The sequence below is a fragment of the Hypomesus nipponensis genome, chromosome 15 (assembly GCF_054491055.1).
Source record: "Hypomesus nipponensis isolate SF chromosome 15, ASM5449105v1, whole genome shotgun sequence".
Classification (NCBI taxonomy): domain Eukaryota; kingdom Metazoa; phylum Chordata; class Actinopteri; order Osmeriformes; family Osmeridae; genus Hypomesus; species Hypomesus nipponensis.
The window spans coordinates 9,236,478-9,251,248 of NC_140375.1; the positions used below are offsets into that span (position 1 = coordinate 9,236,478).

The 14,771-nt window shown below is 43.7% G+C and overlaps 1 protein-coding gene across 1 annotated transcript in view; it reads right to left on the reverse strand.

Annotated features, from left to right (window-relative positions):
- pafah1b1a (platelet-activating factor acetylhydrolase 1b, regulatory subunit 1a) overlaps positions 1-14,326 on the reverse strand; it is a 32,394-nt gene extending 18,068 nt beyond the window's left edge. The window contains exons 1-2 of the mRNA XM_084674238.1: positions 14,163-14,326; positions 7,677-8,025 (exon numbers count right to left, since the gene is read on the reverse strand). Coding sequence (XP_084530364.1) covers positions 7,677-7,708 — 32 coding nt within the window. The 5' untranslated portion in view covers positions 7,709-8,025; positions 14,163-14,326. The remainder of the gene's footprint in view (positions 1-7,676; positions 8,026-14,162) is intronic.
- Positions 14,327-14,771: the final 445 nt, after the last annotated feature.

Sequence of the window (14,771 nt, forward strand, 5' to 3'; positions counted from 1 at the left end):
TTCTTTGTGGACCTCTCAGCTAAAGTGGCCAAACAAAAGCTGCCCAGTGTCCTACACACAGCCACACCAAATCCTGTTCTCACTCTCCCTAAGCATACATCTGGGAGAAATGGAAGGATTGAGCATTGGCATGTTAATCCTGATCATTAGAGCAAAAATGTCTTACTATGGCTGTCCCCACTTAGTCGACTAGTCGATTTTCCGGTCGATATGCTCTTGGTCGACTAAGACTTTTAGTCGAGCTGCTGTATGGCAGTGTGAGATCTGATTCCCGCTTGTGTCATCATTGCTGAATTAACAAAATGTTGTACAGAAATTAAAGATTATATTATTTAAGACAAATAAAGCACCTCTAAAAAGATATAATTTAAAAGAAAAGGTGTTCCCTTTTGTTAATCTGTGCTTTGTTTTGTTTTGGTATTTTGAACACGGCACGAGTACAATTGGCTGCAGAACTGCAAACTCTGCCATAGCCTACTTTGTCGTTGTTATTAGTCAAAATGGCAAAGAAACCTGTGGTATGGCAGCATTTCATTAAAGTACATTTACAAAGTACCGGGTGACTCGAAAAACGTTGACTTTTCAGAAGTTTTAGTCGAGTCTTGGTCGACCAAAGAAAATCTTAGTCGGGGACAGCCCTATGTCTTACATTATAATAATGATTGTTTATTGATTTTACTATATTGATTGATATTGATTCTGGTATTGCAGTCATGTAGGTAATAGGTATGGACCATTTATTTTTACCCAGCATGTATTTAGTATGTCCTATGCTCAGACTGGGAAGGGAGCAGTTTTAAACTGGAGTTTTGTCTGACCTTCATGCCTTAGAGGAAACCTAGAAGACAATATCTCATATCTGGTCTGGTGTTTTTCTCTCTCCACTCAGTTGACTTATAAATGTGTATAAACTCCACAACCAAGTCAAACTGATGGAGGACATGGACCTCGTTTCTGCTACACAAGCCCCTGCATTGAGCCCAGAAGAGATATTACTGTCACAGACCCATCTTCCCATCACTATCCATTGTCACACAGGTCACTATGCAATTACTGGGATTGTGCTGACTATTCAGATTCCAGTTCCCAATTGAGCTATACAGTGTTTGTTCCAACTCAGTTCCTTGGGTGAATATCATATCATTGGTAATAGCCAGAGAGCCTCTGTGAATTTTGCAATTCTTGCTTCACGTGAAGTTGGAATGTGTGGTGACTGACAGCCAGAGACACAATAGGATCAGTGTGCTGGTGTGTTGACAGCCGTCAAAATGCTGCAGCACTGCAGTGGAGGTCCAGCTCTCCCACCTCACCCTGCCTCGACCTCTGGGGCCGCTGGAAATATACACATTCCACACTCTCACTATGAGGCAGGCACTGAGGTGAAAACAGGAGGGAGGGAGAAGAAGGGCAGAGCAGGGGGGAAGAGGATAGGTAAGAAGAGAAAATAGGAGGGAGAGAAAGCCTGAGGGAGGAAGAGAGGGAGAGAGGGACCAACACTAGATGGCTGGAGAAGACCGGCCGGTTTCCATGACAACGAGCAGCCCACAGCGTGAGAGAGAAATAGAGAGCAGTGAGTAGTGTCATCATGAGTGGGCGGAGACAGTCAGCTCAGAAGTAACAAAAGATGTTCTCGCTCAAAGTACAGTGGGGTGCTTTTTGTTTACTAGTTTGATTCTGGCATGTGGTGCTCTGGATCCCCATCTGGTTATGCAGCTAATGAGAGCGCCACTAGAACAGACTGGTCTGTCAACATGTCATACATCACTCTGTTCACACACTAATTGTGTACTGAGAAGAGAGTATGACTATACCATAATAAAACATGGTAACATTATTGATCTGAATGTATCCAATCAAAAACTGAAACAAGGTACTGCACAACTTAAAGAAACCTTATTCCACAATTGTGTCACAGCAACCTATCATACTATCCCATAATAGTCTGCAGAGACGGCATTCAAGTCATTGGCTGGCATCCGACAGCACAGAGACGAGACTGTTTCACGGACGATAAATTACAGAGGCGTTTCTTTCTGTGTGACGGTAGAGGCAGCATGACCTCATCCCAGAAAGAGAAGCGAGGGAGCGCTCGCCCGCCTGGAACTGACATCACTTCCTCCTGAGAGTTTGCAGCTCGCACATCCGCTTCCACATAACCACATCGAGCGGCGACTGCTCAGCTACCATACCCCACCCCTGGCCGCACCCCTCAATATTCACTGAAATGCCTAAAGAGACACTTCATAGATATTTCAGTCAAACCTAGCTGATTCCCAACTCGCAACTCACATTTGGCTTGAAAGTTGGCTACTTATCTTTTCATTGACTTCCCAATAAGGAGAAATCCTTGCTTTTCCTGCTGGGCTAATGCATTCAACAATGCAACCTGTCCAATGTCACGTTGTATATATCACACAAGAGCAGCCCGTGGATCGACAGACCTTTCAGCGCTCCCGTTAAATGTTTTATGGGGGAAGCTTTGGAAGACGTCCCTTGTCACAGATAAAATTCGCTCCATCTATAGGATTTAGCTCGCTGTACTTTGTGGTACTTATCTGTTGTCTCACTCCTATAGATATTGAAGTCTGGCTGTTCAAGTGTGTGTGCACACAAACTTTTTCACAAGAATATCAAATACAAGTGTTTGAGAGGGAAAATATACCAACAGTATATTTACAAAAATGAGGGGGAACTGGTTGAGCATGAAGCCCATGTACGTACTCCCACTCATTCTCAATGGGCTGCATGTTTTTCTGCTTTACTGTTTTATTTTAGAGACATGACATCACTGACACTGTCACTGTTATGAGTTTTTTCTCACTAGCCTGTGAAGTGATACCCTTTGTGTCAACAGCAGTGGGGGGTGACGTAAAGCCTCTACATCCCTCTTAGTACACACAAGAGGGATGAGCCAAGGCCACTGGCAAAGCCATTCATTAGTGGCAGGAATGCTGTCTAATATAGATTTTGTAGGTAGACTAAGGTAATACTAGGCAGAGGGCTGTAATGGTCTGCTTCATTAAAGTTAACTTCCTGTGTGCTCAGCCATAGAAGCATACTGGGCTTCTAACCCATGCAAGGGACTTTGCTTCTCGCTCTGCTGCTGGGATTCACGTTGGTTAGATGGCTGTCTGGTTGTGGGGGCATGAAGGCATGATCATTGGAGTGGAAGGTAGCTGTGGATAAGATGTATGCCCGCTAACAGATGGGGGAGGGGAAAGAAACGAGAGCAGGGGACATTTTAAAAGATATATCACAGATTTGTGACAGGGAAAGAAATATTTCCCGTTTGTAGCTTGGAGAAGATGGAGGCCAATCCTCTGAGCCCTAGTCAGCTGGAATTTATCTGGTTGGTGGAAAACTCCAGGTCCAGGTCATTACACTTGGACAATTCATAGGCGCACCTGCAGCTATTGATCAGTTAGCCAACTCTTTACCAAATGAATAAAAAGGCGAACAAAATAGAGGGTGAATTGGTCTGTGTCTTGAGTTTATAGCCTTCTCTGATCCCCTTCACATTAATTCCTTGCCATAGAGTAGTTAACTTACCTCTAAGATAGACCCACCTATCTTAAGCCAGCCAGCTAATACCCCCCCGCCCAGACTGCACAGGCGCCAGTTTAAATGAATCTGACTGGTTAGAGATCAGATTAGAGGATCTCAGTATGCTGGATCCTCCAGGGTAGCAGAGAGCACTCGGGACTGAAATCTGTACTGCTGTGTGGAACTCACAGGAACATGATGGTTTTCCCTCTCCCATGCAGGCAGGGCTGATGCCATGGTGGCTGAGGTCATGAAGGGGAGAGGAGGATGAAGGTTAGGGCGCTCGGCCACACAGAGGTGTGTATTGACAGCTCAATAGTTTCATGCCTTTCTGCTGCATTTCAGGATTCATCTTTTGAAAACGAATCGATCTCAAACATAGACACAAAAATGACTTGCCCAGCCTCCTCCTTCCTCCACTGCAGCCCTAAAGGGATTTGGTTGGCTCAGCAGACACCACACCTCTGAGGAGTGGAGGGCGTCAACGTCAATCTGTTATATTATTCTGTCTGGTTATGGCCTCTACCAAAGAGACTGGTGAGTGTGTGCACACACGGATGCAGCGGGGTTAGGAGTAGCTGTCAGAGAGGTTGCTGTGAGCATATGGGGGGTGGGGAAAATGGTGCGATTATAGAAAATCTGCTTGCTGAAATGCAAGCTCATGTACTGCATAAAATACTATTTGCTCTGCATTCAGACCCTGAATGGTGATCTCTCTTTGTTTGGGTCTATGCATGGCAGCCCAAGAACAACAGGTTGCTGTTAAGATTATCATGTGATGAAAAATACTGCCTTTTATGTTACCATAGCAGTTTGATATGCCATGCCAGCAAGCCTTTATTCAACTGACCACAACCAGAGCTTCTTTTCTACAGAATGAAACTAGGCACAAACGGGTTTGGACTACATGTGCCATCATGAAACAGTAATATCCAGTTTTCATATTCTACCTACAACCGACACCTCTAGTTGTTGCAGGTTGGCTTTTGTTTGTTTTCTTCTGTGCAGGGACTGTGAATGACTGAGCTCCATCAGAGACGATAGGGCACATCGGAGGGGTTGTAATGAAATCCATGCATCAGTTTTTTTGTCTGTGTCTGAGGGCCAGGGAATGGATTCATATAGCTGGTGGACCCCCTGCAGTCGCACCCAGATGAGCTCAATATCCCAGCACACCAGGAGCCAGGCCTAGGAACACCCTCAGGGGGAGCTGTGTGTGTGTGTGTGTGTGTGTGTGTGTGTGTGTACACAACATGTGTGTGTACACAACATGTGTGGGCAACAACAAACATTACCCAAAGACTACAGAAACTGACATGGCCAAGAATTAATAGCCAACCAATCAAATTATTACATTAACGATCAACAGTGAAAAGAACATTGGGGTAATTAGGTAGGTTGTAAATCCGTCTGCCACATGCACAGGGATCAAAGGGCTGTATGTGCCTGTCTGGTGCTTCAGTGCTACCCTGTACCACAAGCAGTCACTCCCATGTACTTTCTTACCGTAATCTTGAACGTTCACCGTGTTACATCATAACATGTACAAACAGGGGCCTATGGAGAGAGGGGCTGGGTCACATGAAACATCTTACACTAAGGGCTTGGAAAACACTGAATGGAATTTCTTTGTGGAGCAGAAGGAAAAAAAGAGGCCATTAACATGGCCCATCTGCAGAAGTCTGCCTGCAGGTCTTTAGTGGAGTGGGGAGGTGGGTAGGTTGTGTTCTGCATCTATTTTTACCAAAGGCCTCCAGGTATGAATCCTCTGACCCAGGAACAAAAACAACACAATTGTGCTTTTCATAGTCTATGCAAATAAGAACAATATGGCTGCAAAGATATGATGCCGTCATAACATCTGACACTTGCACCTGGTCTCAGAATATAAACTCGCCCTACTTTGCTGCGAATCAGTAAAAAACAATAGCTACTCAAGGAGCCCGCAGTAACAGCATCTTGTAGGCTTTGCTCGTCTTTCCCTTCACATAAACCTCTCTAAGGAACGTGTTACATCACAAGCCAACCAACGTTGTCTTACTGTGGACATTCTCTCTAAAGAGAAGGCAATTTATAGAAGCCCTCACATGGTCTGAAAAGTCCCTTTGCCAGTATCCAAGTCGTTGGGGCACAAAAACACTGGAGGCGGTAAAAGAAGCATGAATAGAATGGGAACAAGTTCCATTTGTGTGAGGCTTGACAGAAAAAAACACAAAACAAACCATGTCAAAAGAGAGCAGAGGCCCCAAGACTGACTACACAGGGAAGGGTCAGCTGATCACTGTCACCATCCCACCCCACCACCTTCCTCTCCAACCCATTGTTATTGCAGTAATTAATCAAAATGGCCGCCAGGTTTCCCGCTCGCAGGGCCGAGGCAAGCGGTTGGTAAATGAGATGTGTGGGGTGGTGGTTTACTGTCAACAGCCTCTCAATGAGCTGACTATTGGGGCCAACAGACACTTCAGTGGGATGGAATGCCACTGAAGCGATAGCACAGCTCTCAGGGTGCAACAGGCCCAATTTGGTTTCCTGTCAGCGACGGGCCAGCCTAGCTCTTATATAACGGAGAGGACAAAAAGTGTGAGGAGTCCAGTCTTCTCAATAGGGAACGCATGGAGGATTAGCATTCCAATAGCACACTTGATCCCAACAGGCCAGTGTCTGTGAAGCAAGCCTACAGAAACAGAGCAACACATTGTTGGTTTGTCATGTGAAGACTGCAGTGTTGCTCATAACTGAGCAAAACTTCCAATAAAAAGATTTTCAACTTAATCGGAAAAACAAATATAGCTTGATCAATATGCAAAAAAATATGACTTTACTGATGCACCATTAACAAAAATCAACAAGATTTGATTAAACATCTATTATGTCTTTCGACAGGTTAATAAAAAAAACACCTTTGACGCCTCTTCGTCCTCAGCTTGGGGTAGTGGGGGGATTAAAGATCTATAGGACTGGTAGTCAGATATATCCACACAGACACCTCCCCTCATGTCTCCGACATTGGGTTAACCCTCTTATCTCCTACCTCAGGGGTTAATTACCAAGGTCACAGACTACGGGGCTAAGTTACAGCTAGCTGCACTGTTATCTTCTCCCTGGCCTCCAACATCTTCCCCTTCACTTAATGGTCCACTGCACAGCACACACACACCGTGTCTATATATTCCACACATACCAATCCCTCTGGGTGAGGATCTGTAGATATCGCACTGATTGACACAGCAATCGGCTTCCCACAAAGTATATTATTGGAGTGGAGGGTAGGGGTTGGGGTCTCCATGTATCCAAAATATGTTTAAAGACCACATACATTAGGTCATTCATCATGTCCTCTTAACTTTCATAACATGTTGCCATAAAAACAAGTTGTAGAGCCTTGATGAAGACACTGACTTGCCTCTGGACTTTATGTCACAGTTAAAGGACAAACCTTGAATTGATGTCTGCAGTCATGGTAAATTAACAATCGATTCTTTAAGCTGAGCCTCGAGGTAAAAAACCCCAACATAAAATACATCTCCTTCTGCGAGGGAGTGTCTTTGTTCGCTACACCTCTGACTGAACAGAACAACAGTAGCGAGTGGTGTTTGTGTCTGGACCCAAGTGGGTGACAGAGCATGGGGGGTTTGCCAGAGGACCCCAGCTTCTCCCATCAACTTACTGGTAACCATACAGGTGCATGAATACTCTAGAACTTAAGGGTCTAGTCCTGGGCAAGATGAAGACTTGCCAGCCTTACTGGTCAAAGTCAAGTATCAATATCACTAGACCTGGAAGGGCCTCAATTATGAGCGAGTTGGTTCAGATCACAAGAACCGCAGCTCTGCTTTTTAGCGCTCATATTGGATTAGAGGTTTGAGTCACGACAACATAATGGGGTTGACGTGGCCAAGGTTGCAGCAATCGTGAGACGAAAAAGGCAACAAAAGAAAACGACAACAGTACACTGTACACAGAGTACAATACACACAGCAGCTGATACTATACATGGACTGCCATTTAAGAAACTGCATGATGGTTGAAGAAGGATGGAAGCAGCAGTAGAGGAGGACGCCGTGTCAGCGCTCTACTATGTTGTGGGGTGTGTGTCCTGATGCACATGGTGAAAGGAAAGGGTCACTTACAGTTCGTCTCGTTGCCGTTGTGACAGCACCATGGTGACAGGGCGGTACGGGCAGAGCCGGGGATGAGGGGATGGGGGCGGGTCAGGGGGTCAGGCAGAGAGGACGGTGGCCTGCAGTGGCAGCGGTCTCCCGGGTAGGAGGTGAGCGGTGCCAATCCGAGGTGGACGAACGCTGACCGACACGTGTGACTACGGCCGCGGTCAGGTCACCTGGTTCAGGTACGCGCAGGGTCAAAACACTCTGGCTCGCTGGGGGAGGCTCCGCCGCTTACGCAGGTGCCCCCGAACACGCAGACTCCAGGAAGAAGATGAGAGCCTGCAGACAGTCACCAGCCAAGACTACACTGCATCTGTATGGAGAGAGAGAGACAGAGAGAGAGACAGAGGGGAGTAGGAAGAAGGTCAGTATTAGGTATGCATGACAAGAACCTCTACGACTTACATGAAGGGAGGGGGAAGGGATGATGAAGGGATACGAGAAGGCATGGAGTCTCAGCCAGAGATAACAGTTTAAGCAGAGAGATCGTGACCCATCTTCCTTTTCGGTAAAATGGTAAAGAGACAATCATTAATGGCAAAATAAATAAGCCAATCAGCCACTCAGGAGTAGCCTGTCCAGATCCAGTCAACAACTTTCATGAGAATGTGATATGAGGTAGGTAACAGCACTGAAACAAACATCCTGAAGGTGAGGTATTTCAGCATCAATCGATCTATACCATCCCCCCCTCACCCAGCCATCTCCTCCAACACCACCAATGTTGTGGACTGGCATGTTGCTAGTTTTGTCTGAGGACATCGCCTGCCCCTGTGGGGAGTTCCTGACATGAAGAGGAGGAACAGATGACCTAGATTCCAGAAGCAGCCTACTTCATTTCCCCCTTCAACCAAACTAAACGGCAGAAATCAAGACACAGTGGCATAGTGTAACGGCCAGGCTACCCACAACTTTCACTACTGGCTGGTTTTTTCTATTTACTTATTTGCAGTTGAGGTTGTTCACCTAATAATATTGTAAATGCTATACACCAGCAGGTGTGGTAAGACAAACAACACAGGCAGAATGCATTGAGATGACCAAACCATATAATACAGCGGTAAGTACCTGTTAGAAACACCAATGTTCTGTTCTATGAAACCAAACCAGTTGAATAGCCTAGCCTACAATCATAACACAGTCCTGTGGACTGCACTCCTGGTGAGCCTTTTATGTCTACAGGGACCCAAAGAGCTAAATCTCAGACCTCAGACGCACCAGTAAATAAAGCTGCAGCGCGCCAAGTCACTTGAGCTTACCTCCAACAAACAGGACTACTTCTTAAAAAGCTAGCTGGCTAAGAATAGGCAGAGAGATCCCCGAATGAACCAGGAGAAGAGTGGCCATCCGGCCATTAGTGCACTACAGTAACCCTACATGGTCCAGAGGACCAGGAACAGCCTGATCTGAAGCCCCTGCTTTAGGTACAGGAAACACCTCAGATGATGGAACTATGGACGGAAGAATTTAAATATCTATCCTCTTGTTTGTCAACATACATGTGCAACACAGGGGTGATTGATCTCAGTGCCTGAGACTATGAGTACAAACACCCATCCTGACATTCTTATCAGTGATGGACTTTCATGCAGCAGAACTTGTCAACAGCCAATAAAGAGAGTGCAGTGAGTCTCCCTGTGAACAGCATTGACCAATGGGGCGCTCATGACATCAGCATGCTAGCGTTGCCACAGCTGGGGCATAGGCAGCCGTTATCAAAGGTTTATGGAACCCTGTGGAGAAAGGGAAACCATCTGTAGGCTACCAGTTTCAGAACATTGGTCAAGGTCAATGTCAACTGTCCCGTCCATATCCAACCAATTATTGGCAGTTATAAACCGCTAACTTAACATGAAAGTGAAACAGTAAAATATGTCTGATTCTGGACTAGTAGTTTGACTTCTTTGAAATATGTAAATGAACCATGTGCTACATTCCCACTAGGAACAGTGCTGGTACCATCAAGGCAGAGGTGATGCTCTGTACACTAGTGTGTAGACCAGTAATGAGCCTAGGCTATATTTGCCAGGCTAGCACTTCCTTCGTTGTTAACAGCTGGCTTCTCAGTGTGCAGCCACTCATGTGTTAGACATGACATTAAGCAAAACATATTTGTGTTCCATCAGGGCGGGCACTATGTTTCTACAATGCCACAATCAAGGTAATTGGCTCAGCAGAAAATGTGCCCCCCCCCCCCCCCCCCCTGGGAGGAAGTGATTGTGCTGCAGAAGCTTTGCCAGTGCATGAAACATCCATAAATCTGATGTGTGACATCCTTCATCGATTGTCCTGCCATCCACAGTTGGACTAGAGAATCATGAGGGTTGGCATGGTCTCTTGAGGCTGGCAGCCTGGCTCCCTTCAATTGGAGCATCAGTAGTTATGAAAGCACTTTTTTCCACAAGAGATGAATTCATACTTGCTGTCTCTTTTTATGAGATGGTTAAACTGGCAGCAGAAAGCCATGCCAACAAACCTCATGAGAGAAGCCCAAGGAGAGGAGATGTAGGGTGCATATGCCTGCTTTTCTTCTTTTCGTAGTTTATTCATGAACAAGAAAGGAAACAATCTAGAAGTTACTAGATCTTTATGGCTAAATGAATATGGTATTTACGTTCAAATGAAACAATGTAACACAGAAAAAACATGTACAATGAAGTAAAACAGCAGGTTGTCTTGGACTACAGTATACTAGTACCCAATGAGTAAAAATAAATAAAAATGTAATCAAACAATTAAGGCTAATCCATTGTCTTGTCTCATTATTAGCAGATAAGGACATGCTCATCCTAACATCTATCAAGGTCTGGAAGATGGCATATGTTTGATGCTTCTGAGACCACAAACAAAGAAGTGGCAAAACTCTCATCGAGTGCTATTAAAACAATGGAATTGAACAAACATACTGACAGCAGTTAGCACAAGCAATAATTAAATGGGATCAAACAGCCCTGGGCTACTCGACATGACTGCATTCCCACCCACATTCTACAATAGCCTTGGGTTTGCTGGCTACTACAAGTCATCGACCCCAGCTGTATTGAGTGAAAGAGCTTTGAATATAGAGTGCATTCATTTTCTCAGCATTGACTGTACCTCTTGTCACCTGACTGCAAGGAAAATGTGATTGATAATTCTTACCCGCTACATATAGACAATGTGAAACATGAGCCCGACAAGAAACAAAACCTTAGGGAATGGCATAAAGTATGCATATCAATGTCAAAACAAGCTCAAGTATGGTATTCTATACAAATATAGCTTAGGAATTAACAGATTTAATTTAAATTGAAAGGGGTTGAATTGTGAACATTTCAGGACTGTGGTCGTCAGTGCCTACAGCTACCATGATTATGACTTGTGCCTGTTGTACTTCCATTGTGCATTTAATCATAGTAGCTTCTCACACAAAGCAGCAACGGTAGAATCGATGCACACCGAACCGAGCCAATCACGAACATATAAGCCCCCCCCATCTTCTGAGGCAAGGTTAAAGACTGATGAATCTCATCTCTTCATCCATGCATATTCTAGCAGCGCGGTGAAGACAGATGGCAGCAAGACATATTCCACCTCTCCGTGGTGCGTGCAGTGTGTGTGTATAAGATCACCGCCACTGCGAAAAGCCAATAAAAGCGCAGGGCCCGTCATCGTCACCCCTACCAGAGGCCTTCCCTGGATAGGATTGCCGTGATTATCAGATCAGAGTGCACATCCGCTGAGGGAGTGCTGACTGAGTGGCAGAGTGACAGAGATGGGAGAGTCAACAGAGGAGGACAGGGTAACATTTTTCATTGACCTGCCAAACCACTAACAGAAGCCAATCAAATTATTTATCGTGTTCATTTTAAGCCTCTTCATACACCATAAAAATACAAATAAACACGAGATGTCTTTTACAATTTGTTTCCCCCCTGCTTCCCTATTTGGAAGCTATGTAAATTACAAAACACGTCAGTTTCCCAATTCTTGACATTCACGTGTGAAAAGAAAAAAAAACTACGTTGGCATGAAAAGAGGAAGTAGACTACTATGTCACATTAATGAGCAATGGAACTAAGCTGTTAACAGAACGTGACCCAGAGACAAGTCATATGCCAAAGGAGCTGTTGGCAGGTCATTGTTACCATGGCATAGCCAGCTACTGTCATCCTGAAGGTCAGGCATCGTCCTACTGTAACCTTGGGGCTGGGGTTGGGCATGGGGCATCTGCTGCCTGTGTGGCTGGCATTAATAATAAGATGAGGACCTCATAAATCAGAGAGGAAAAAATAAGACTATCACAACAACAAAAACAAGAAATCCTTTTAGGAGAATGGTTTTGTTTCTTTATAAGCTGATAATAATATATGGATCTTATATTTGATACTGAATATAATGCTTAAAGTTATAGAACAAAATATGTTTAAATATATCAAGTAAAAATCACAATACCCAGCATAAGAGTAAATAGTCACTCATGCTTACATTCATATTATTGTAATTCACACAGCAGCCGATAAAGGGTTTGCTGACATGACTGCTAGCAAAAAAAGAAAAAAAAAAACATGGCAAGAAATAAACCTTTGCATCACTACAGGGCTTCGGTACAAGACTGCACTCAGATGACCAGTCAGTTTAGACAAAGTTGAACAACAGTCCCAGAATTATTGCCACGCTCACCAAACAGACAAAAACAAAGCTGGACTACAGACTTTGGGTACACATCGAGTCTCCACTCATAGACACCGTCCCAACATATCCGGAGCTACACATGTAGGAACCAGGCTCTTTCTATCAACTGGCAAGATAATTACAAACAAGAAGCGGAACCCGTCAACAAGGCGGACGAGGGAGAAAGTGACTTGTCAGTTTCAGCGGAAAGCATTTCAGGGCACATAGAGTATTAGACCTATCATAACCATCTTGCATTAGGGGATGGACTGGCAAACTTTTAATTTGTGCCATCTACCAGTCGCTCACCCATGGCAATAGGTTCATTAAACAATGTCGAATAAATATCGACTCGAGGCTGGTAGAATGCTTCAACCCGGCACCGTCATCGTTAGCCAATTAGCTAGAACAAGGCTACCTATATTTTCTCTGGTGTGCTCCACCCTTGTCTGTTGCTGTCACGACATAATACACGCTGGCCATTCATAACACTTAACGTAAGTTATGTTATCCAAGTAAACAAAGTAAATCAAAGCAACTCCATTTCAAGATATCATTGTTGATTCGGACTAAAGTCAAAACAACCCAGCTACAGTACCTAGCTTATGACACAAACGATAAGATTTTTATATATATATATATATATATATATATATATATATATATATATGTATATATATATATATATATATATATATATATATATATATATATATATATATATATATATATATATATACTTCTAGTGCCATGTTCAGAAAGAGAGGTTTCTTTCAGATTTGATCATGACTATGTCCAATTTATAGGGACAACCAAATAATATAAATCTGGTAATGTTAGCTAACTGTCTGATTAACTGGCAGTGGTAGGCTAGCTCTAGCTACGCCCTTTTCCAAAATAGGAGGCTTGCTACTGTAGAGACGTACTGTAGCTGGTCGCGTTAGCGCAGAACTTATGTTCTCACTGACATTGCGTACAGAGTTGATAAACGATGTAATATATAAACCTCTTATATACCGACATGGTAACTGCAAGTTGTTTTAAAACAAAAACGGACAATTTAACTGAGCATGACCTACATAGCATTGAATCGTCAAACATGCAGTTGACTAGTCAGGGCGACACGGGCATGCTAGTAGTAGCTAGCAAGCGTCACGATTCGAAGGAATTCATGAGATCGATTTGAGCATAGGAAATATCAAATTCAACATAGATTGTCAAATTGAAATTATTGTAGTGACGTTAGCTAGCTCTCTGATCTGCTATAACTTGAAAAATCATGCAGCAGTCTAATTAGCTAGATAGCAACTGTGATACTTTGTTTTCGGGATGTGCTTGGTGTAACCTGACTGCAAAATTATGTAAATTGTTAATTGTCGGCTCGTTTCTGAAATAATACCACCCAGTGCTAGTGTCAATCCGATGGTCAAGATGCTTACCGGCGGTAGCCAGCTGGCAGCTGCCAGTGCAAGTTTTGCATTCAGAAAGTTGACATTGGAATCAAATCGGCAACCACATACATTTGTCAAAACAACCCAGTAGAGAACCAAATAATGCTAATTAACTTACAACAATTGCCTAATTATATTGTTGATTAGGAGCAATCTGTAAAGTCAGACAGTTTAGATATTACATTCAACTCTCTTGACCAGCTACCTGCTGCTCCAAGCGGCCTATCCGCCATTTTGAGACATCGAAAGGAGGCGCAAAAATTACAGCCACATCGTCATTTTCCCTACCTAGCTAGATTTCTTCGATACTGACTGCCTTTAGGATGCGAAAACTACTTTAACTTACCCTATTGTTTTTACTGGAGATCTTTAGCCAGTTGGGGCAATCATGCAACCCAAGAGGGTTTCGTAATGATGTTCCAAAATAAAGGACTAATGTTCTCGAGGTGAAGTGTAACGTCTTGTCTCTCTAGCAATCCTTGTTTTTTTCCGTACCGCATTCGCCTTCTGAGTCCGGACTCTGAAAACGGGCATGCGCACGAGCTTGCGTTAGTCAACTGACAGCGGCGCGCACGCCCTTGAGCACAGCCATATTTTTTGTGGAATATATATAAAATATATATATTTAAAAATACATTTTTATGAACTAATAATTCAACCTGCGTCTCTGGAGGTATACAATTATTCTTCATTCGCTACGAAACACTGTACAACAATCCATCAAATAATTGAATTTTGACGGCTTTTAAATTCCATTAAAATATTTTAATTACCTCTGCACTAGGCTACTATTCGTATGTTTGCTAACTATTAAAATGTCCAAAATTTAGAGAAAACCCCTTGTCGCATACGTAGGTTATTTCATACTCGAAATCATGTGCTTGTGCATTGCCAAAAATAGGAAATTAATATAAAAATATTTAATGCTTTTCATCAAGGCTTGCAACATGCAAAT